This window comes from Ranitomeya imitator, chromosome 1, assembly GCF_032444005.1.
Source record: "Ranitomeya imitator isolate aRanImi1 chromosome 1, aRanImi1.pri, whole genome shotgun sequence".
NCBI lineage: Eukaryota > Metazoa > Chordata > Amphibia > Anura > Dendrobatidae > Ranitomeya > Ranitomeya imitator.
The window spans coordinates 1,014,737,731-1,014,762,235 of record NC_091282.1 but is presented as its reverse complement, the minus strand read 5'-3'; the positions used below and the strand labels follow the sequence as shown (position 1 = coordinate 1,014,762,235).

Below are 24,505 nucleotides of genomic sequence, written 5' to 3'. Positions count from 1 at the left end.
AAAAAAAAAAGAATTAAAATAAAAAATCATGTATACTCACCCACGGAAGTCTCAGCGCTGCACGCGGCCGTCTGGTCTCAGGTTTGCTATGCGACCAGGACCTTCGGTGACGTCACCGAAGGTCCTGGTCGCACAGCATCTTTGGAACCGGACTGCCGCCTGCAGCGCCCAGGAGATCGGGACGTCAGAGGGTGAGTATACCATGATTTTATTATTTTTAACACTACTATTGATGCTGCATATTGCTGCATATGCAGCATCAATAGTAGGGGTAAATCCCGCAGCGGAACCCGCAGGACAAACCGCGATAAATCTGCAGGGATAACCGCAGCGGGTTTGCCCTGCAGATTTATCAAATCCGCTGCGGGAGAACCCACAGAATAAAAAGGAACGTGAGAATGTGGCCTAACTACTCAATCCTCTTGCTCCAAAATCAGCTTCACCACCATTACAGAAGATGGTTTCCTCTCTACTCTCCAGATCACATCTCATCACCTGTGCACTTGACCAAATCCTGTCCCACCTCATCCCAACCCTAATCCATTTCTTCAACCTATCAGTAACAACTGGTTTCTTTCCCTCACGCTTAAATATGCCTCGATCACAACCATCCTCAAAAAGCCCTCTCTCGACCTGTTCCCCCATATCACTTCTCCCCGATGCCTCAAAACTACTGGAACAGTATGTCCATCTTGAGCCATCCTCCCACCTCTCTTCCTTCTCCCTTTTCGACCGGTTAAAATCTGATTTCCGACAAAATCATTCAACCAAAACTACCCTAACTAAAGTCAACAATGACCTACTAACCACCAAAGCCAAGCGACATTACTCTGTCCTCCTACTCCTGAACCTGTCCTCTACCTTCAACACAGTAGACCATTTCCTCATCTCTTGACATTACAGCCTTAGCCCCATTTTGGATCTCTTTATACCAAACAGACCGGACATTCAGCATCACACACACCACCACCACCACCTCCTCCTCCTCCTCATCATCATCATCTTGCCCCCTGTCCGTGTCCCCCAAGGTTCAGTTAAGTTCTAGGACCCCTGCTCTTCTCCATCTACACCTTCGGCCTGGGACAGCTCATAGAGCCCCACGGCTTTCACGATCATCTCTATGCTGATGACACACAGATCTACATCTCTGGACCCAATATCACCTTACTAACCACAATCCCATAATATCTGTCCGCAATTGCATCCTTCTTCTCTGCTTGATTTCTAAAACTTAACAAGGACAAAAACAAAAATTCTGCTCACGCTCCCCAGTCCCACAAGCTTGCTGTATCAGGGTAAGCCTTGACTCTGCTCTCTCCTTCAAACCACATTTCCAAGCCCTTTCCACCTCTTGCTGACTCAAACTCAAAAGTATTTCACGGATCAGTACATCTTTAATCAAGAATCTGCAAAAACACTAGTGCATGTTATCATCTGCCACCTCGACTAGTGCAACCTCCTGCTCTGTGGCCTCCCTTCTAACACTTTCGCACCTCTCTAATCTATTCTAAACTCTGCAGCCCGACTAATCCACCAATCCCAACGCTTTTCACAGGCCTCTCCTCTCATTCACGGTCTCCCCATTGCCCAGAGACTCCAGTTCAAAACACTAACCATGGCATACAAAGCCGTCAACAACCTGTCTCCTCCATACTTCTGCAACTTAGTTTCATCGCACTTACCTACATGCAACCTCCGATCCTCACAATATCTCCTTCTCTATTACCCTTTTATCGCCTCTTCTCTTGTATAAATACATACAAGATTTCTCCTGTGCATCCCCCATCATCCGGAACGCTCTACCCCAACATATCAGACTCTTGCCTACTGTGGAAACCTTCAAAATGAACCCGAAGACCAAACTCTTCCGACAAGCCTACAACCTCCAGTAACCCTTACTCCACCATACTGCTGCATGACCAGCTCTCCCCTCGCCTACTGTATCTTCACCCATCCCTTGTAGACTGTGAGCCCTTGCGGGAAGGGTTCTCTCTCCTCCTGTACGAGTCGGTGACTTGTATTATTCATGATTATTTTACTTCTTTTTATTATGTATACCCCCTATTCATATTTAAAGCACCATGGATTAAATGGTGCAACAATAATAATAATAATAATTAGGGACAAGACTAGTCAGTCTGCGCTGCCTCCACCCATCACTGCTAGAGGTGATTGACACGTCTTTGCCTTGTGCGTTCATTGGGGGAAACCTTTCAATCACCTGCAGCAGCGCTAGGAAGAAAAGAATGAAATAGACTAGAGAATCTTTTAAGTGTCTCTGGAATAATACAGACTTTAGCCATTTCACACAATTTTTTAAACAACTGTATTGGTTTTGATCTTATCTTTTTATCTATGGAATTTTAACCTTACTAGACCTTACCTGGCTTAAGAGCCTTCTCTAAACCTTTATAATACGCCCAGTTCTCTGGGCTTCTGTCCAGCAAACCTCTGTAGACATCTGCAGACTCTTCAAGGCGACCCAAACGAAGAAACAAGTCACCTGAAAAAAAAATGAAAATAATATATTGCCACAAATATACTATATGGCTAGAGCTACATGGCGACTTCAGCAATACAATGTTAAAATTAGTATGTGGCAGTGATAAATACAGTGCCTACAAGTAGTATTCAACCCCCTGCAGATTTAGCAGGTTTAATAAGATGCAAATAAGTTAGAGCCTTCAAACTTCAAACAAGAGCAGGATTTATTAACAGATGCATAAATCTTACAAACCAAAAAGTTTTGTTGCTCAGTTAAATTTTTATAAATTTTAAACATAAAAGCGTGGGTCAATTATTATTCAACTCCTAGGTTTAATATTTTGTGGAATAACCTTTGTTTGCAATTACAGCTAATAATCGTCTTTTATAAGACCTGATCAGGCCGGCACAGGTCTCTGGAGTTATCTTGGCCCACTCCTCCATGCAGATCTTCTCCAAGTTATCTAGGTTCTTTGGGTGTCTCATGTGGACTTTAATCTTGAACTCCTTCCACAAGTTTTCAATTGGGTTAAGGTCAGGAGACTAACTAGGCCACTGCAACACCTTGATTTTTTGCCTCTTGAACCAGGCCTTGGTTTTCTTGGCTGTGTGCTTTGGGTCGTTGTCTTGTTGGAAGATGAAATGACGACCCATCTTAAGATCCTTGATGGAGGAGCGGAGGTTCTTGGCCAAAATCTCCAGGTAGGCCGTGCTATCCATCTTCCCATGGATGCGGACCAGATGGCCAGGCCCCTTGGCTGAGAAACAGCTCCACAGCATGATTCTGCCACCACCATGCTTGACTGTAGGGATGGTATTCTTGGGGTCGTATGCAGTGCCATCCAGTCTCCAAACGTCACGTGTGTGGTTGGCACCAAAGATCTCGATCTTGGTCTCATCAGACCAGAGAACCTTGAACCAGTCAGTCTCAGAGTCCTCCAAGTGATCATGAGCAAACTGTAGACGAGCCTTGACATGACGCTTTGAAAGTAAAGGCACCTTACGGGCTCATCTGGAACGGAGACCATTGCGGTGGAGTACGTTACTTATTAACTGAAACCAATGTCCCCACTGCCATGAGATCTTCCCGGAGCTCCTTCCTTGTTGTCCTTGGGTTAGCCTTGACTCTTCGGACAAGCCTGGCCTCGCCACGGGATGAAACTTTCAAAGGCTGTCCAGGCCGTGGAAGGCTAACAGTAGTTCCATAAGCCTTCCACTTCCGGATGATGCTCCCAACAGTGGAGACAGGTAAGCCCAACTCCTTGGAAAGGGTTTTGTACCCCTTGCCAGCCTTGTGACCCTCCACGATCTTGTCTCTGATGGCCTTCGAATGCTCCTTTGTCTTTCCCATGTTGACCATGTATGAGTGCTGTTCACAAGTTTGGGGAGGGTCTTAAATAGTCAGAAAAGGCTGGAAAAAGAGATAATTAATCTAAACATGTGAAGCTCATTGTTCTTTGTGCCTGAACTACTTCTTAATACTTTAGGGGAACCAAACAGAATTCTGGTGGGTTGAGGGGTTGAATAATAAATGACCCTCTGAAAAGACTTTTCACAATTTAAAAAAAAAAATAAACAAAGAAATAACATTCTTTTTTGCTGCAGTGCATTTCACACTTCCAGGCTGATCTACAGTCCAAATGTCACAATGCCAAGTTACGGTAATTCCAAATGTGTAAACCTGCTAAATCTGCAGGGGGTTGAATACTACTTGTAGGCACTGTAGCTAATGATGGATTATGTGGTTGGACTGCGCCATGCAAGTTAATGTGCCTAACATGACAGTCGACTAAAATTCAAATCTGCTGGATTTTAAATTTGGCCACATTACCTATAATTAAATTAAAAATTTAGCATAGATCATTATCAGAATGTCTCATGTTCAAAGATGCCTTTTTGTCCTAGCACAGTTTTGTGATAGAAGAGTTAACGTAAATGTCACTAATAATAGACAATACAGTATACACAGAACTATTTACATGCTGTAAAACATGATACCTTACAACATTAGTCATATACATATTGTACCAGTAATTACAGAATGGTAAACACACAAATTGCATGCTATACAAGCACCTTTTGTTTCTTCCACTGCCAGCTTATCACATATCTGTTTTTCATAGGTGCAGAGGTGATGCAATGCCTCCTTGTACAGCTCAGCTTCTCGGAGAACCTGGTTCTGGTAGAGCAGCAGTTCACTATACTCATAGTCAACTTTGTCCGGTGAGGTCTACAGAGGACAAAGCAGAGGACAAGCACACGGCCTTTAGATCAAAATGAAGCATATCAAGACCCTGCTCTTCCACTAAATACCCAGTAGAACCCCAAACTCCAATTCAAGAATTTGTAATATATAACGAAAGTTTTGATCTTTATATTTAGTCAATAATTTTTTATATTAGCAATTGTAGTTTGCATTTTTTTATAACGATAGCCCGGTTGTGGAATGGCACGGTTGTCACCAGTAATTTACTACATATACATAATGGGCTAAAACTTCATATAAACCACACTGTGGAAGAGTGAAACTAAAAGGAGTATTCCAGTAATATAAGTATCACCTATTCACCGGATACGTGACAACTTCTGATCGTGAGGGGTACAGCTGCTGAGACAGCCAAACATTACCACAACGAGCACTTCTGTCACCATATTGAATGGAGTGGCTATATGCATGCTCGTCTGCAGTTATAGTGTTTATAGCACTGCTGGAGCACGTCGACTACAGCACTCAGCTTTCTTTGGCAATCCCATAAAGAGTTAATGCAGTAGTGACCAAGCATGCCCACTGGCACACCATTCAGTGTGGGTGGGGGAAGAAGTCCTTGTTCTGCAGATATGAGATCCCAGCCATTGGATCTCCACTAATTTAGGAGTTACCACTAAATAAGGAGAGTCAATTTGTGGCCAGGTCAGTAATATGTGGATGTTGGACGGAAGGCCTGCATATTTCCTTACCTCCAGCATTGACAGATCGTCTTTTGATTAGCTGGGCTGACACTATGTCATCATTACGGCATGATGCTCAGTCAACGTTGCGCCAGTCTCAGCTATTCAAGAGAAGAGAATGGCAATAGCTGAGGAGGTCCGCGGGCCGTCTGTCCAGCAGCCACAAATTACTCAACTGGCCCTGTGGACCGGTGTCCTGCAAATCGAGTCTCTAGTTATCACTGATCCTGTGGGCAGGTCCTGCTACATAGGAACACAATATACATAGGAACTTTTATCTCCATGTAGGACAAAACTTCGCTAATTTCTCTTTATAAATCTTTATTCTAGTTGAAAGCAAACACTTGTGAACATTGCTAGTTATTTTTTAAGTTAATTCCTAAATAATCGACATTATAAACAGCTTTCTACAACAGTCTACCCAGCACCCTTGTACAAAAAAAAAAATGATTTACAGCGCACACTGAAACAAAACAGGGTCTTCAGTTCATATTGTAATACCCTATTGCATATATAAATGGCTGGAAAAAGGATATTAGTGGGCTTTTTCAACCCTCTGGATGGAACTTCATGACCAGCCAATTTTTTCCACTGATTTTGCCTCTTCCCTTTTAGAAATCATTTTTCTCCATTTACAAGGCTGTATGAGGATTTGTTTTATGTGGGACAAATTGTAATATTTTAGCGCTGTTGTGGAGTACATATAAATTACTTTGAAATTTCTGTTACTTTTCTTTGCAACACAAATATTAGTTTATGTTTACACTTAATGTGGACATATTCTCCACATATTATGGGCATGTAGATACCTAATATTTGTTATATATGCAATAAAATGTGTTTTATATAATAAAAAAAGTTTATTTTTTGTCATTCAGGCTTACTACTTTTTTTTTTTTGGGGGGGGGGGGGCACATTTTTTATACATATTTTTATTTTTTTAATAATTTGACACTCTAAGGCTTCTTTCACACTAGCGTCGGGCCTGGCCCGTCGCAGTGCGTCGGGCCGAGGTTACCGACGCTAGCGTTGCCTCCGCCGCACAACGGGTGCAGCGGATGCTGCTTTTCAGCGCATCCGCTGCCCCATTGTGAGGTGCGGGGAGGTGGGGGAGGAGTTCCGGCCGCGCATGCGCGGTCAAAAAAGACGGTCCGTCGGCTGCAAAAAATGTTACATGGAACGTTTTTTGCGGCCGACGGTCGGCCGAAAAACGGCGCAACCGTCGCGCGACGGTTGCGACTTGTAGCAATCCGTCGCAATGCGTCGCGTAATGTTAGTCAATGGAGAAAAGACGCATCCTGCAAACACTTTTGCAGGATGCGTTTTTTCTGCAAAACGACGCATTGTGACGGATTGCAGTTAACGCTAGTGTGAAAGTAGCCTTAGAGATCATTCAAATTCTCTGAAGAACATTTATTTTTTCCCCACTGTAAGGCTAAGTTCACACTTTGCGGATTCCACTGCGGATTTTTCCGCAGCAGAATTCCAAAATCCGCAGTGAAAACCCATCGCGGTTTTTACTGCGGATTTATCGCGGTTTTTACTGCAGTTTCTTCTGCGGATTTTCATCTGCAGTGTCCTATTGGAGCAGGTGAAAATCCGCAGAAAAGAAGTGACATGCTGCGGAATGTAATCCGTTGCGTTTCCGCGCAGTTTTTTCCGCAGCATGTGCATAGCGTTTTTTGTTTCCCATAGGTTTACATTGTACTGTAAACTCATGGGAAACTGCTGCAGATCCGCAGCGGTCAAATCCGCTGCGGATCCGCAGCAAAATCCGCAAAGTGTGAACATAGCCTTACTGATGGGAGCAGGCACTTTAGCCCCACACTGTAAATTTACTATAGCAAAGGGTTAAAGCCCACGAACAAGTGCCATGGGATTTACGTTACTTGTTCGGTATCTGGTAAATTAATCCATGACACAGGTGTAAGTCGTTGATCGCTCCCCTTTCTCATACTAAAATAAGTTAAGTTGCTTACTATATCTTCAGATCACTGGGATTGAAACGGTAAGCAACCTGAACACTATACCAAGGGCTTATCAGGCACGGCAAGGCCAGGAATAAAAGATCTGACTTCTCTATGGGGTCTCTGACCACCAGAACCTCTCAGAAGTCTCAGCAGAGAAGTTTAAAAACATTTTAAGATCAGGCAACAGGTTATAAGGACGTTGATGAAAGAATTCCTTCTCATACAAGGCTAGCTATCTATTCAGCACAGCAGGCAATGTGGATGTAAAGAAGTAACAGTCATTTACCTGTTGAGTTTTCCGAAACTCCTCAAGAATCTTTGCTGCCATCTCATAATCCTCCAGCAAGTGGTATGCAATCGCATATCCAATCCAGGAGGCTCTTTGCGCAGGCCGGAGCTGCAGCAGCTGATACCTTGTTTCCTGAAAAACATTTTTAGATCTTGAAAACACTACTTCAAAATCTTCATTATACAGCACAGTGCATGTCGCAAACAGAAATAGCAGGAATAGTGCCAAGCTAGAAAATCAGAGCCCAATTTAGTTTGGGCTTTACATAAAACACTGCACTGATGTTGGATAATATGCAGGAACGGGGGGCGTACAGTGACATGGTCTATGGCTGCTTCTTGTAAGGCTTCTTTTACACTTGCGTCGGTACGGGGCCGTCAAAGCGTCGGCGCAACGTGCCGACGGACATTGGCGATTTTCTGCACCATGTAGGCAGCGGATGCAGTGTTTCAACGCGTCCGCTGCCCATAGTAAACTCCAAGTGAGGAGGGGGCAGTTTAAAATGCAAAACACGACGTATGAAAAAACGTTCCCTTGAACGTTTTTTCACTGCGACAGCCCGCCAAATACCGACGTATCCAGTCTACGAAGGACGCGACAAGTGGCCATACGTCACAATCCGTCAGCATTACAAGTCTATGGGAAAATACCGCATCCTGCGGGCACATTTGCAGGATGCATTTTTTCCCCCAAAATGACGCATTGTGACGGATCTAAAAAGACGGAAGTGTGAAAGTAGCCTAAGGCAGATCAAGTAATTCCTTTAGGCCAATCGTGCAAAAGATATGCACTGATTTACATACTCAGATAAACTTTTTAAGAATCAATCTTTTACAATCATAAAGAACATTTTTAACTAGTCTCAACTTTCAAAGTCACTTAGAAGTAGAGGAAAATTGCACATACCCGGTAACCCTCCAGGTCCCTCATCTGGATCTGAAGCAAAGAAAGGTCCCGCAGAATCTGCAGATTGTCTTTATCCCATTTCAGAGCATTCCTGTAACACTTGATGGCTTCATCATATTTTTTATCAGATCTTTGTAATAACCCATACACATGCCAGCCTGGATGAGCAAAGTTGAGGCAAATAGGACTCAAAATTCGCACAACATAAAATAAGTGCTACAATGAGAATATAGAAATGGGACGCATTGTATAGAGAACGGCTTTATATATTGTGTAATCCCACTGTAAGCTTGAAAAGTTCTCAAATAATAGGAAACTAGAAAACTAGCCTCTAAATGGGTTACAGGGACTAATGAGATCATAAATACAGCACATTAGGGGGAAATCTCTCAGCAAGATCAACCCCCTTAAATAGTTTATATGGGCATGCACTGTACATTATTTACAGATACACTGAGCTTTTACTCAGAGGGAGGCGTTAATAATGGCAATATAAAGATAATCTGTCATGTAAAATAACGCTATTAACCTGCAGATATGGCGTTAAGCTGCATATTAAATAGCGTTCTGACACTGTGGCACCTGCACTGAGGGCTCCGCTGCTGGGAGGAAATTAACTTTATTCCTTCCGGTGGCATTTGGTTTCCGGTCATGAGTGTTACCAGCATGGTTTCAGTCTAATGCAGAGCCTGCTGTCAGTCAGTGCCGGGGGGAGTTACAGCTACCACTCTCGTTATACACATAAGGATGACTGAAACCATGCCAACGCCACCGCAGTGACTGAAAGAGGAATAAAGTTCATTTCCTCCCAGCAGCGGGGCTTTCAGTGCAGGCGTTGCACAGTGTCAGAACGCTATTACCCTCCATATTAAACCCATATCTGCAGGTTAAAAGGGAACCCGTCACCAGGTTTGCCCCATATGAAGTACATTCATTTCTCATATACAGCATACTAATATGCTTTGTGTATGCCCTCGATCCAGCCTTACCCACCTGCGGGACAGTCGCTCGTCCTGGTCTGGCACTTCCCTTCCTTCGATGCCATCCTCTTTTTAGGCTTCGATACAGTGTTTCTCGGCATTGCACTCCTGCGCAGGCGTACTTCTCTGCCCTGACTACTGCAGTGAGCATGTTGTGGGGCTCTTTGATCTTTTCTGGCACATGCGCACTGAAGAACTTAGCTCTGCCCTAGTCAGAACAGAGAAGTAAGCCTGCACAGGAGTGCGAGGCCGGGTAGACTGTACGGATGACGTAGGGATGCATCAACACTAAGCACAGAAGGAGGACAGCATCAAACAAAGAAGGGAAATGCTGGGCTAAAACCAGCGACACCACTCGTATAAGCGTTTTTCTTTTGTTGCAGGCAGGATAGGGGGCACATCATATTAGAATGCTGTATTTCAGGGTTGAAAGGCGGTGGCCATATCTCATATGGGGCAAACCTGGTGACAGGTTCCCTTTAATAGCGCTATTTTACATGACTGGTTCCCTTTACAGTTCTCAGTCGTTCATTCTCATCAGTCAAAACCTGCAGGCCGGCAGCACATCAAGCAAATTGGACACAATCCTCCATTAAGACGGCAACTTCTTTATTTCAAAATTCTAAATATCCACATAAACAAAAGTCAGAGTTGAAAATCTGTGTGTTTCAAACTTTAACACTTCTAAGGCTACTTTCAGATTAGCGTCGTGTGACGTACGTCGCAATGCGTTGTTTTGGAGAAAAAACGCAAAACCGCATCCTGCAAAGTTGCCTGCAGGATGCGTTATTTGTCCATAGACTTGCATTAGCGACGCATTGCGACGTATGGCCACACATCGCATGCGTCGTGTTTTGGCGGACCGTCGGCACAAAAAAAACGTTGCATGTAACGTTTTTTGTGTGACGTGTCCGCCATTTCCAACCGCGCATGCTTGGCCGGAACTCCGCCCTCTCCTCACTGGACCTTACAATGGGGCAGCGGATACGTTGTAAAACTGCATCCGCTGCCCCCGTTGTTCATTTTTTTCGCAGTTTGCATCGGGCCGACGCATAGCAACGGCCCCGTACCGACCCTAGTGTGAAAGTAGCCTTACTCATAGTACTCCAAAAAAAAACCTTTCAAAATGCATTGGCAAGAGTCTAAAACATCTGTATTTGGATATTTATCATTATGAAATTAATAAGTTTCCACTTTAAAGACGAACTGGATTATTTGTTAGGCTGCCGTCACACATGCAGTATTTGGTCAGTACTTTACATCAGTATTTGTAGCCAAAACCAGGGGAGGAACAAATAGAAGAAAAGTATAATAGAAACATATGCACCACTTCTGCATTTATCACCCACTCTTGGTTTTGGCTTACAAATACTGATGGAAAATACTGACCAAATACTGATAGTGTGACGGCAGCCTAAGGAGTGAAGTAACAAAACGTTGTGTCATGGGGTTAAGTGCAGTGGGTGTGAAAAAAGTACTTATCGGCTCAATTGCATATTGGGAAAAACATGATTTGGATTTCTCTGGATTCAGGCAAAAAGTTGATAAGTAGTTACCAGTGTACAAGGCAGCAAATATGATGTGTTATCTTGGACTTTCTTCATACAAGGTACTTTAATTAAAGAGTTTTTACTTTTCATCATCTCATTCTCAGGGAGATACATGTCCAACCCGTAGATCTTAACAGCTCATTTTCATATTCTAAAAACGTGGTATTATTTTATTCAACATTCTATTATCTAGATCTACGTGCCCACGTAGATGGCTTAGGAGGTTGATCCTACTAACAAATTCCCTTTAAGTTGTTAAAAATAAAACTCAAAAAGATAGTAACTTTTTTGGTTACCAACTAGTGACAAACATCCAAATCTCCTCTGCAGAGAACACCATTCACATATTGCTTTTTGCAGTTTCACAACTACATTATAGAATATGAAAATGCATAAAAGGATACAGACATGACTTCTGAGGTCATTCCTTAGTCCACGGCGTACAAGATCATAAGCATCTTCTTTCTTCCCAAGACAATTTAGAGTCAGTCCTTTCATTGCTAGTGTTTCTATAGGGGAAAAAACGTTATGTGGATTCACTTGTAAAAATACCTAAATAACAATTACAATGAAAAACTGGATTGACAACAACTCACCATGTAGTTGTATGTAGTAATATGAAGATTAAACGGCTGCCAGAAGACTTATAGCAGTGCAGGCAGGGAATGGCTGTTATGCCATGTCAATGTTTTGCATGTGGGTGTGAAAGATATATATCTATAATATAACGCTGGGAGCGTCACTCTGTCCCACCATTTTATAGACTGTGCAAGCGCAAACGCTTGCGCAATCTGGACCCCACAGAGGGACGCAGCCCAGAAGAGATCGCGGTATGCATAAGCACTTAAGCAATGAACGCATACCGCGATCTCCGACGGAGAAGCAGGGATGTGCCAGGAGGGTGAGTATGCTATATTCACCTGTCCCCATTCCACCGCTGTCGCCTTCTGCGTTCTCTGCCTGTGACATTCAGGTCAGAGGGCGCAATGACGCGATTAGTGCGTGCCGGCGCCGCCCTCTGACTGAACAGTCACAGCCAGAGGACCCTGAAGGAGCGGCACGCAGCAGTGGAGCGGGGGACAGGTGCTGGGGGCCTGAGCCAGCTGCGATACCGGCATTTGACTCCCATAGCGCGCCGGTGTCCCCGCCTGCTCAGGCCCCCCGTGACGATAGGTTAATGTTTTTTTTTTATATCGCAGCAGCATGCGGGGCATATAATACTATGGAGATTCTTATGGGGGTCATCAACCTTTATGGAGCAGCATGCGGGGCATATGGATGGGAGCAGCACATTAGAGAATGGGGGCGCAGGATGGGAGCACATGACAGAATGGGGTGCAGGATGGGGGCAGCACATGATAGATAGATATATATATATATATACATACACATTTGTATTAGGACGTACATGCACCCAATGTCATCACCCTCTACACTGACTTTTCCATCTACTCTATAATAATATATATAATATATTAATAGTGTAATTAATAATATATATATAGTGTGTGTGTGTGTGTGTATATATTAAGAGTAAATGGAAAAGCCACTCCTGCTGTATACTGGGATGGACACTAACAGCAAAGAGTCCCTGGGCAAGAACACTCTTGCATGACCAAAATGTCACAGCAAGATCCCCCTATTCCCTGTCCCCCCGCATAGCTGAACTAGCTTGCCCAGAGAGTATATATGGCCCTGGTTGTCAAGATGCATTGGAAATGAATAATAGGGCTGGTGAGGGATGTCACACACTATTCCAGACCTCAGCATTATGTGACACTCTTCCTGTAGCGAAATTACAAAACCCTGCACACCTTGACAGGAGCCTGCTAGGAGGAGTAGTTTTTCAGGAGCAGACATCTCCACTAAAGGTTTCATAGACGAGGCATTGCTAAATCTAATGCTCTTCCTGTCTAACGACTTACAGATGGAAAAAGATGTCAGCTTTTATGAGTGAAAACTAGATTACATGTAAGACTTTACGATTAATCTCAGGCACGCGATAAGCCTTGGAGAGGTGGTCTCCATTCAAAAAACTTCTGATATATACAGTTCATTGTAAAAAAAAAAAAAACCTTGTGCTTTAATTTCACTCCCAGGTCCACAGCAGTGTCTCCGCTGCTGCCGAATTCTCAGTTCTTTGGCTGCAGCGGCGATGTCCAGTTGTTTTCACTGTAGCTAATCACTGGAATGAGCAGCTTTGCTTATGTAGATGGCAAGAGTCACGGCCGGCGGGAGAGACACGGCCGGCGGGAGAGACACGGCCGGCGGGAGAGACACGGCCGGCGGGAGAGACACGGCCGGCGGGAGAGACACGGCCGGCGGGAGAGACACTGTAATTTGCGGGTTTTTCTTTTTTAAATGACAAACTGTGCATGTCAAAATTATTCTGAAAAGAAACAACCTTGCCAAGGCTTATGCGTCCGAGATCAATCAAATTCTTACATATAACCCAGTTTCCAGCGATACCAGCTGTCATCTTTTTCCATAACCAAGTGTGCAAAAATGTAAAGCAGCCTGTTTTTTTTATAACGAACTGTGCAAATAAGGAGAAGTTTTCTGAAAGGGGACAGCAGTTCTAGCATATGTCCACTATTTAACATTATGCCTTTTAGGTCTGTTTTGTGACAAAGCTGAATAACATTTACTTTACTGGGGATAATTGGATCGGGGCCAAGGAAAGAAGTTCCCATAACAGTGATATCATATCATCATATAAAGTTGCCGTTGCCATCCCCATCCATATTTGTCTTGCTCTTTCCCATGTGGAATTTTGTAGTAACATGCACATGATACAATGTAGCAGAACATGTAAATAGGTTACTCTAAAATCACACAGCTCATAGTTACCTCCATGTTCAGAAAACTTGGGGTTCGACAGTATCTGTTTGCAAAACTTCAACCCATTTCGATATTGCTTGTGTTCGTAACATCTCTGAAAACACAAAGAAATCTAGGCATCAGCCCTCATGTACAGCACCATGGAATCAATGGTGATGCATAAGTAAATAATAGTACGATCCGATGATGGGTTTGTGCTGTCCTCATTTATAACGTCTCTGCTCTGTACTCAGGACACCAGGCTTTTCCAACTCTGGTTATAAATGACCAGACCTTTGCACTCTATCTGAGGCAAAGGGCAAGATTCAGCAAAGCTGTCAAGAGAGTATTCTAGCATAAAAGCTTTGAAAAGTCCAAAACAACTCAGAATTGCTCCCAAATTTTGCAACTTTGGCGTTTTCATGCCAGTTTCTTCTAGCACTGCCAAATGGCCAAAGTGGGTGTGGACCGGCAATGTGGCAGGAGAATGACGCCACAGTTCATCTAATTCATGACAAGCAGTGACGTTCCATACACAGGATAGCTCACTCCAGTCCCTGACTGGAGTAGGATTTCTGAAGTGGTGCACCAAAGGGCTCACCACTCGTCAGACACTCCAGATTCATGAAGAGGAGTGCACGTCTCCATGGATCAGACGCTTCTAACTCCAGCATGCCTTAGTCAAGAGTGGTGTGAACAACGCCAGTCTTGGTGAATCGGGCCCCATTTGACAGTAAAAACCTCACCTGGGACAGATCAGGGATATCCACAACTAGAGGCTGAACCGAATGGAGTACATGAGGCATGTCTAAAAACTGTGCAATATTAATAAGGCATCACAGCATGTGAAGGATGTTCGCTTGGCGGTTTAAATGGGGCTTAAGCAAACCTGCACCCCACCTTTTAAATGTAAGTCTGAAAAAATGCTGGCATTTTGTGACTAAAAACCATTCTAGTCATAAACGTTCACACAAGACCCCTATGCACAATAAAGAAAATCATTACAATCCAAGACGCCCACCTCATGTGTATGGGGGACTCACAATTTTTCTGATGGGAGAATGTGAGGGCAGAATAGGATTGTACACATTAGGCCGGGGTCACACTTGCGAGTGTGATACGAGAAACTCGTGTGGGTCTCTCCCATCAATACCCGGCACTGCCGCCGGCACTCGGGACCAGAGTGCGTGGCTGTATGTATTTCTATGCAGCCGCACGCTCCGCTCCCGAGTGCCGGCGGCAGTGCTGGGTATGTGAAAGACTCACACTAGTTTCTCGCATCACACTCAAGTGTGAACCTGCCTAAAGGGATTACCTGGCGACATCCAGATCATTTACATCTGCATCAATATGACCCTCACAATGGCTGACAAGTGCACACATCATCAGAAAAGTTCAACAAATGTCAATGGAGTCTGGCAGTGGTCACTGAGATCACATGCATGCAGTGTCACACCGGGTGTAGATGTGCATGGGGGCAGGTAGATACAGCTATTTAACATGGTGTCATTTTCTAGCTATGTGTTTAGGGGGGGGCATTGATGTAACTTCTACTGGTAATGTACAAAAGACAAAACGTAATGAGCAGAGATCTTTTAGAATAATTATGAGGACACGTTCAACCAGTCATAGGTGGCTGCACGCTGAGGACCGGGTCATACCGACAGCACATGGCGTCCAATTCTTTATTGCTTTTGGGCCTGTGTTGTTTTTGACAATTTTCTCCAAACTTATAGGAACTGTCCATTTTTCTTATCTTAGTTTTCCACTGTGGGTAGTTTCAAGAATTGCAGATGTTTATGGCTGATTTAACAATTGTGACTTTTTAAAAAGCCACAAGTTTTGGTGCAAATGTTCTCTATTCCCCCCAGTACTACCCCCAGAGCGATTTCATGTATGCCTGTTATGTCGGCGTAACAATTTAACTATTTTGTAAAATGTGCTGCAAAATTGCAAAAATTCAAAAGACAAGGATAAAGACTTTTTTTTTTTTATTTTGCACAAAATTCAAAAAACGCGTGCACCTCCTTGAAGGTTTTGCCACAAAACAATGGCGACCAAACAAGACAAATGACTTAACAAAAAATCTGGGGCTATAGACTTTCTACAATTGCCACAAGCAGGGCTGTGGGGTTGGTATAAAATGGACTGACTCCAACTCCTGAAATATATAATAAATGGGTACAGTAGTACAATGCAGGGTGTGCTGTAAATGTTTTCATTTGGGAAAGTTATAAAATGTCCTATAAATGTCTGTTCTGGATCTCGGTCTTTAGTTGAGGTGAATCTGTGCTGCACTTTATGCACATGCTCAGTAGTGACCAGTGCTGGGGAGTCGGGGTATTGAGGAGTCAGATTTGGTTTACTAACTCCACAGTCCTGGTTTCAGACCAGTTTTCAAGCAGTTCTGAAAACCAAATTCGGCTTGTCCCTTTCATTAGACCCTACATATGCATTTTTTGAATGTAAAGAACACATGGACCACAGTTCTGCAGTGATATAGTTTCCCTTGTATCAACAGGGGCGTGATTTTGGGAGCCATGTTGCTGTACACTTATTCCGCTGCTTGTTTAGTCCATGTGTTCTGGCCATTTAAGATTGGCCTGAAGAAAACTGTATCCCAGAGGACAATCCTATAGTTCACCGCAGAATGGGCAAGATTAGAAAGATTTCACCTTGGGCAGCACATGGCTCCCTACTGTACCGCGTGCAGGAAGTGAACAGCGCGGCGAGGTCTGTCCTCAATGTATGGAGAGCGGGCGGGCGGGCGGCAGACTTCTTGCTTTCTGCTGTGATAACAGAATAGCTTGCCCTTGAAGCTATATAAAAACACATCATATGCAACTATGAAGTATTCGCCTCTCACAACAGTGTACTCCTAAATGACAATCAGGAGAGGATTATTTTTAACAATTCATTTTACATTTAATTTTAAATGTATTACAGGAAATGTGGAGAATATAAACATTTACATGAAAAGTTTGCGCACAGTTGAATGGGCTACAGACGTGGTAAGTGGAGACCAACGAGAAAACAGGTGGAGGGTTAAAAATACAGCCCACAAGTGCTGGCTCCATATATGAGGGGTTCCCAGGACATTAGTCCGATTGTTGTGTCCTGCATATTCATATCATACAGCCGCTAAGCCACCATGTTGTGTCCGACTGCTACGAGGTGATGGCACGTCTCGTTAGGCTACTTTCACACATCAGGTTTTTTGTTTCAGGCTAAATCCGGCGAATGTTGGAAAAACTGGATCCGGCGCAGATTGTGAAAAACTGATGCGACGGATCAATTTTTTTTATGGATCCGGCTAGCCTATCTAGATAAATAATGGATATAAAAAAAAATTGGAGCATGCTCAGTTTGAAAAACCGGATCAGGCCGCCGGATCCGCCATTTTCTGCATCCGGCACCCATAGGCTTCCACTCTAGCAAACAGTCGGAAGCTTCAGGCTTTTTCGCCAGAGACAAAAAAAACATTACAGTAGACATTTTTTCCAGACGCTGGAATCGAGTGTACGCCGGATCCGGCATCAAACCGGAAGGAACGCTGGGCCATGCGGCGCTAATACAAGTTTATGGGGGGGAAAACCGGATCTGGTTTTAATTTTTTCCGGTTCCGTTTTTTCTCCCGAGAGCCGGATTTAGCCTGAAACAAAAAACCTGATGTGTGAAAGCAGCCTAACTCAGCACGAGATCCAAGACATTTCTGGCCAGTGGCGGCAATGTGCCATTTTATCTATATAACACAGATATCCTGTATGCCTCCATCTGTACATGTGTTCACAGAAACTAATGCCAGAACTGAGCCCATAGATTTCTATGGGAAGGTGCCCAGCCATCCAGCTGCCCTTGTGACAGACTGATTCTGGAACTAGATCACATTTAGGTCATTTGACATATGGATAGGTTTTAATACTAGAGGTTAGGACCATCATGAATAGGGTCACAGTGATTAAGTGGATTGCTTATGTGTTTTTTTTTAATCCAAATGATGTTAGCCAAGTACTTTCTGTTATTTTCATGCACTAATGCTATTTACTGCTAGGACAACCCTTTCTTGGAGTAAATGTTTGGCCCCAATAAAGTAATCAAGCCTATACTCACCTCCCGTGCCGTCCTGCAGTGTCCTTGTGCGGTGTGGTGACACGTGACTCTGGGGCCTAATCAGCGTCACCGTCCCCGCTTAAGTATGGATTGAACATTTAGAGAAAGTCAGGGATCAGCGTCAGACTGGACTTCCTCTTCATATTCAATCCATACGTAAGCGGGGACAGTGACGCTGATTAGGCCCCGGAGTCACGTGTCACCACACCGCACAAGGACACTGCAGGACGGCACGGGAGGGGAGTATGGGCTGTATTTTTATATCGGGGCTGATCATTTATACAAGAAGGGGTTTTCTTAGTAGTGGACAACCCCTTTAAGAGTTCCAGGGGTGTGCATAATAAAAAAAATCTATACTTCTCACACTATAGTTTTGCTTGGCTGATACTGTGAAGGCTGAAGCGTCATATGACATTTTACCCCTTAACGACCGCCGATAAACATTAAAATGGTGGTCGTAAAGGGCACTTATTTCCTCATTGCCGTTTTAAAACAGCGATGGGGAATAAGGCAATATCGTCACCCGGCCGCGGCGATTCCCACGGGTGTCAGCCGTACATGAAAGCTGACACCCACCAGTATCGGCCCCGGCCGGTTTTGGAACTGATCGGGGCCGATTAACCCCTTACTGGCTGTCGACTCTTATGACCTGAGCGTGATAGCATGTATTTCTATGAAGTCGATGGCCAATCCGAGGATTGCAATGCGACATCAAAAAATATATATCAGAAAGGAAAGAGGATTGGGCAGGGAAAAAAAAAAAAAAAAGAAGAAGTCCCAAGCAGTTCATACCTGTCCATGCTGATGTCATAATGCGCAGAGACAATGCACTATGTGGGTGGATGCAGAAGATGCTGAGCCAGCAGGATCCCAGCTGCTCCAACACTTGAGGCTTGTGTCTGCCTCCCATGAGAGGGACATGAGCAGGAAGCAGAATGTGCTCAGGCTCATGGAGAGCGCCAACCCGGGATGAATAAGGGGCACAGCCTGCTAGCAGCACACGGCACTGTGCTACGCTCACACTGCACCCTTGTTATTTGGTGGGGGAAGGAGACCAGGCTCCCCTCAAATAATACGCACTACTCTAGGAACCTACAGTACTTTACTGTGCAAAAGAAAAGGACAACGTCCATGTTGTGTTCAGCGCGAATAATACTACAGCAGCGACTGCGGGGCATGGACCCAATAAGTCGGACATATCCAACATCAGAATGTTACATTCACAGGAATACTGTGGGGCCACGCTATAGATGGCTGTATACAGGGAAGTATTGCTGACACTGACCACACACCAAGCAGCCTCTCAGTAACAAGCTGCAGCCCTCTGCCAACAGAGAATCCACTCACAAGTCTCAACTGCACATGGCAAATCTCAGGAATAAAGAACATCAAAGGGGCTGTCTGACCCCAGAAAAAGTGGTGTTCCACATCTAAATTAATTAAACTTAGTGATTATACCATAATTCTTCCAGATTGCTGCTGACAGAAATAGGGAATTCACCTTTTACATCCTGTGGATTTGAAAAAAAAAGAAAGCACCAAAAGGTCAGTTTATGTAGTGTTAGGCTATGTGCGCACGTTGGGGATTTTGCTGCAGATCCGCAGCAGTTTCCCGTGAGTTTACAGTAAAATGTAAACCTATGGGAAACAGAAAATGCTGTGCCCATGTTGCAGAATAAAACGCGCGGAAATGCAGCGGTTTACATTCCGCAGCATGTCAATTCTTTGTGCGGATTCCGCAGCGGTTACACCTGCTCCATAATAGAAAACTGCAGAGGAATCCGCACAAAAACCGCGGTAAATCCGCATGAAAAACGCAGTGTTTTTGCCCTGCGGATTTATCAAATCCGCTGCAGAAAAATCCACAGCCCTTACAAATACGTGTGCAAATACCCTAAGGCTATATGCACACGTTGCAGATTTGCCTGCAGAATTTTCTGCAGACTATGCACCTCTTGGCAGAAAACGCAGGTAAAAATCTGTGCGTTTTTAATGCGAATTTGATGCATTTTTGTAACCTAAATAAAGATCTATTATTTAAAAAAAAAATTGTGATGTAATTTCTTGTCCTCTTATTTTACATACTCCATGGAAGAATAGTGTTTACACACAGACAGACACAGAGATAGATAAGACAGATATAGATAGATATGAGACAGATAAAATGGTACATAAATAGTTAAAGACACACACACACACAAAATCTGCACAAAATATCTTTAATTTAAACAAAAAAATGGCGTGGGCCCCCGCACACTTTTCTGCGCCAGAGAGGGAAAGCCGATGTCCAATATTTCTAGCCTGGGAAGGGGTTAATACCCATGGAGCTTCCCGGGCTATGAATATCAGCCCGCAGCTGTATATTTAGCCTTTACTGGCTATTTAAAAGACACCCCTCCCCCCCCCCCCAAAAAAAAATATATATAAAAATATATAATTTATAACCAGAAAGGCTACGCAGACAGCTGCGGGCTGATATTCATTGCATAGGAAGGGGCCATGGATATCTGTAAGATGCGCCAATTCTTGCACTAAAGGTACCGTCACACTCAGCGACGCTGCCAGCGATATAGACAACGAGCCGATCGCTGTAGCGTCGCTGTTTAGGTCGCTGTAGAGACGTCAAACAGCAGCTCCAGAACGATGCAGGAGCGATCCAGTGACGTAACGGCGACTCACTTCTCGTTCTCGCTGGTTGTTAGCTCCATGTAAAACATTGCTGGCATTGTTGCTTTTGCTGTCAAACATGACGATACACGCCGACCTGACGACCAAATAAAGTTCGGGACTTCTAGCTCCGACCAGCGATGTCACAGCGGGATCCAGATCGCTGCTGTGTCAAACACAACGAGATCGCTATCCAGGACGCTGCAACGTCACGGATCGTTGTCGTTCTCGTTACAAAGTTGCTGAGTGTGACGGTACCTTTAGCCTCTCTCTTCCCACTGCCATGTAGCGGTGGCATATGGGGTTAATGTCACCGTTGATTGTAAGGTGACATTTAGCCTGGTTAATAATGGAGAGGCATCAATAAGACGCCTATCCATTATTAATCCTATAGTTATTAATTGGTTAAAAAAAAGACAGCCAGAAAAAAAGCATTTTAATTAAATAAAACACTACTCATTTTTTCATAATTTTTATTCCACGCCAAATCCAATCGAAGCCATTGATCACCTGCAAAAAATTTAAAAAAACAAACAAAAACAAATACTCCCTGTTCTGACGCAGTCCCTCTTTAATAACGAGTGTCCCACGACGTTCTCCCATATATAGTGGTACCATCAGCAGAAGTGACCGCTCTATAGGGCCTCCGATGACACACTGACCGGAGATAACCCTCCCACAATGTATCATCGGAGTTCACTTTAAAGGGAACCTGTCACCCCGTTTTTTGAGATTGAGCTATAAATACTGTTAAATAGGGCCTGCGCTGTGTGTTCCTATAGTGTATGTAGTGTACCCCGATTCCCCATGTATGCTGAGAAATAACTTACCAAAGTCGCCGTTTTCGCCTGTCAATCAGGCTGGTCAGGTCGGGAGGGCGTGGTGACATCGCTGGTTCTTCCTCAGCTTTACGTTGGTGGCGTAGTGGTGAACAAGCAGCGCGCGATCTGCGCTGTCATCCCTTTCGTCGGTGGGGGCGGCCATCTTCCTGGGGCCGCGCGTGCGCAGATCGAGTGCTCTGCTGCACGGGGCTTCAGGAAAATGGCCGCGGGATGCCGCGCGTGCGCATTAGAGATTGCGGCGGCCATTTTCCCAAAGCAGAGTTTGCATCTCGGCTTTGGGAAAATGGCCGCCGCGATCTCTAATGCGCACGCGCGGCATCCCGCGGCCATTTTCCTGAAGCCCCGTGCAGCAGAGCACTCGATCTGCGCACGCGCGGCCCCAGGAAGATGGCCGCCCCCACCGACGAAAGGGATGACAGCGCAGATCGCGCGCTGCTTGTTCACCACTACGCCACCAACGTAAAGCTGAGGAAGAACCAGCGATGTCACCACGCCCTCCCGACCTGACCAGCCTGATTGACAGGCGAAAACGGCGACTTTGGTAAGTTATTTCTCAGCATACATGGGGAATCGGGGTACACTACATACACTATAGGAACACACAGCGCAGGCCCTATTTAACAGTATTTATAGCTCAATCTCAAAAAACGGGGTGACAGGTTCCCTTTAAGGCACTACAGCCATGAGAAAATTCTCACGCTGTAGTGCCACAAGTGACAGGTGAACTCAGGTTACCTGTCAGCGGCGGAGTGATACAGTGCGGAGGATTATCTCTGTCATTGTATCACCGGAGCTCCTGAAGAGCAGTCACATTTGCTGATGTGACAGCTCTCCACGGGAGATTGTCGTGGGACACTCGTTAATTGGATTACGTCAGACACAGGGAGTATATTGTTTGTTTATTATTTTAATTTTATTTGCAGATAATCGATGGCTTCAGGGATTAGATTTATATGGTAAGTATTACTATATGTGTACTGTATGTTTTTTTTTTTTTAACATTCAACACATTAGCCAGATGTTGGGACTACTTTCCCATCATTGGCTAATTGTGTCACTGTAATAGGCATACAGCCAGATGGGACCAGTAGTCCCATCAGACGATGCCTGCCTACATAAAGACACACACAGAGCCCAGCAAAACAAGACGCAGATTCACGCAGACACCAGCACACACACATACACGCAGACCCCCGAAGACACATACAGTCTCCACCCACACATTTCCCTCCTTCCGATCTGCAGCGTTTCTAGCACCCACATCAGCTGCTGGATTTGCCTGACTGAGTGGAAGTCAATGGGTGCAGAAACGTTGCAGATCCACAAAAAGAATTGATGACATGCTGCGGGGAAAAAAAATGCTGCGTTTCTGGGCGGATTTTTCCACAGCATGTGCACAACAAATCTCCATTTCTCATAGATTAACATTGGCTGTGCGATACACTGAGGATTTGATGCGAATCCGTGTGGCCAAAAACGCTGCGGATCCGCATCTAAACCTGCAACGTGTGCACATAGCCTTAAAAAGAAGCACAGTGGGCATGATATTTCTTTAAATCCCATCCTCTTTGCTGGAACTGTAAGGCCAGGAGCCCATGATCTGAATGTAGCATCGATTTTGATGAAGCGTATGTTCGATGCGTCCAAAGCACTGCCTTCTACTGAACACAGGTGAATCCACATGTGGTCACTGAACCGTGCGGATTCATGGCGTTCAATAAATTCTATGCACACATGGGGAATAATCCAGCGGGGTGCAGGTACTTGTATAAAAAATAGAATTTAGTTATCCATGATTAAAAAATGTTCCGTAGGTGTACCATAAAAAAATATATTTGGTGAACATCAACACATAGCAGCATATGACACTACAGCAACATTAGCCTACGCGTTTTGACAAACGTCTTATTCACGGCATGAATATTCACATCCAGCCAAGAGCAATATGTGACTTCCAGACAATACCTCCAGTTATGGATCAGTGATCATAGCCACACGGTCAGCAAACGTCCAACTACGAGCTCAGCCGACAGTCCCCTATAGCCAGTGTAGGAACGCCATGCTCCCCGTGGTTCAGTTCTACTCTTTGGGACTGGTAACGAGTAGTGATGAGCGGACGTGCTCGGATACGGTGTTATGCTCTAGTAATATGTGCGAGTCCCTGCGGCTGCATGCTTTCTTGCTGTTAAACAGATGCAGGAATTGCATGTTTGCTAGGCAATCCCCTGCATGTGTTGCAGCTAAGGCTACGTTCAGAAACAACGCACAACGCATGCAAAAACGCGGCAAAACGCACGCAAAAACGCTCCGTTTTGCGACGCGTGCGTCGTTTTTTGCCGAAAATCGAACGCAAGAAAAATGCAACTTGTTGCGTTTTCTTGGTCCAACGCTTGCGGCAAAAAAGACGCATGCGTCGCAAAACGCAACAAACAAAAACGCCCGACGCTAACCCGACGCACACTAGCACAACGCTAGTCTGAACGTAGCCTAACAGCCACAAAACATGCAGCCGCTGGGACTCGCACATATTACTGGAGCATAACACCGTATCCGAGCACATGGCAGTACTGCTACTTTTAGGATTACACTCTAGTACACCACAGCATTGGCGGGATCATGTGGTTTTCTGCTGACTTCTCCGGTCACACTTTATACAGCAAAATCACCTGTCAGATTTTGTGATCTCCCCAGGGATAAGTGATCCATTTCCACATGAATAACAGTCAGCTAAAGTGAAACCTAAGGGGATTTTACAGTTTTGGAAAACCAGCTCCCTGGCAGAAGTTTGCTTAACAAAAAGAAACTGGTTTTCTCTCAACCTCTCACCTCCACTCCCAGGGAACAGCACTGCAGCCAATCAGTGAGATCACCGCGTCTGCCAGAGGTGACAGTACAAGCCACTAAGCTCAATGATTGGCTGAAGCATCGACAAAAGAAA

General features: G+C 44.6%; 1 protein-coding gene across 1 annotated transcript in view; it reads right to left on the bottom strand.

The window, feature by feature from the left end:
- NAA15 (N-alpha-acetyltransferase 15, NatA auxiliary subunit) overlaps nucleotides 1-24,505 on the bottom strand; it is an 89,045-nt gene that overhangs the window by 61,908 nt on the left and 2,632 nt on the right. The window contains exons 2-7 of the mRNA XM_069743965.1: nucleotides 13,979-14,063; nucleotides 11,533-11,637; nucleotides 8,599-8,756; nucleotides 7,690-7,824; nucleotides 4,561-4,714; nucleotides 2,384-2,503 (exon numbers count right to left, since the gene is read on the bottom strand). Of these exons, the coding sequence (XP_069600066.1) occupies nucleotides 2,384-2,503; nucleotides 4,561-4,714; nucleotides 7,690-7,824; nucleotides 8,599-8,756; nucleotides 11,533-11,637; nucleotides 13,979-14,063 (757 nt within the window). The remainder of the gene's footprint in view (nucleotides 1-2,383; nucleotides 2,504-4,560; nucleotides 4,715-7,689; nucleotides 7,825-8,598; nucleotides 8,757-11,532; nucleotides 11,638-13,978; nucleotides 14,064-24,505) is intronic.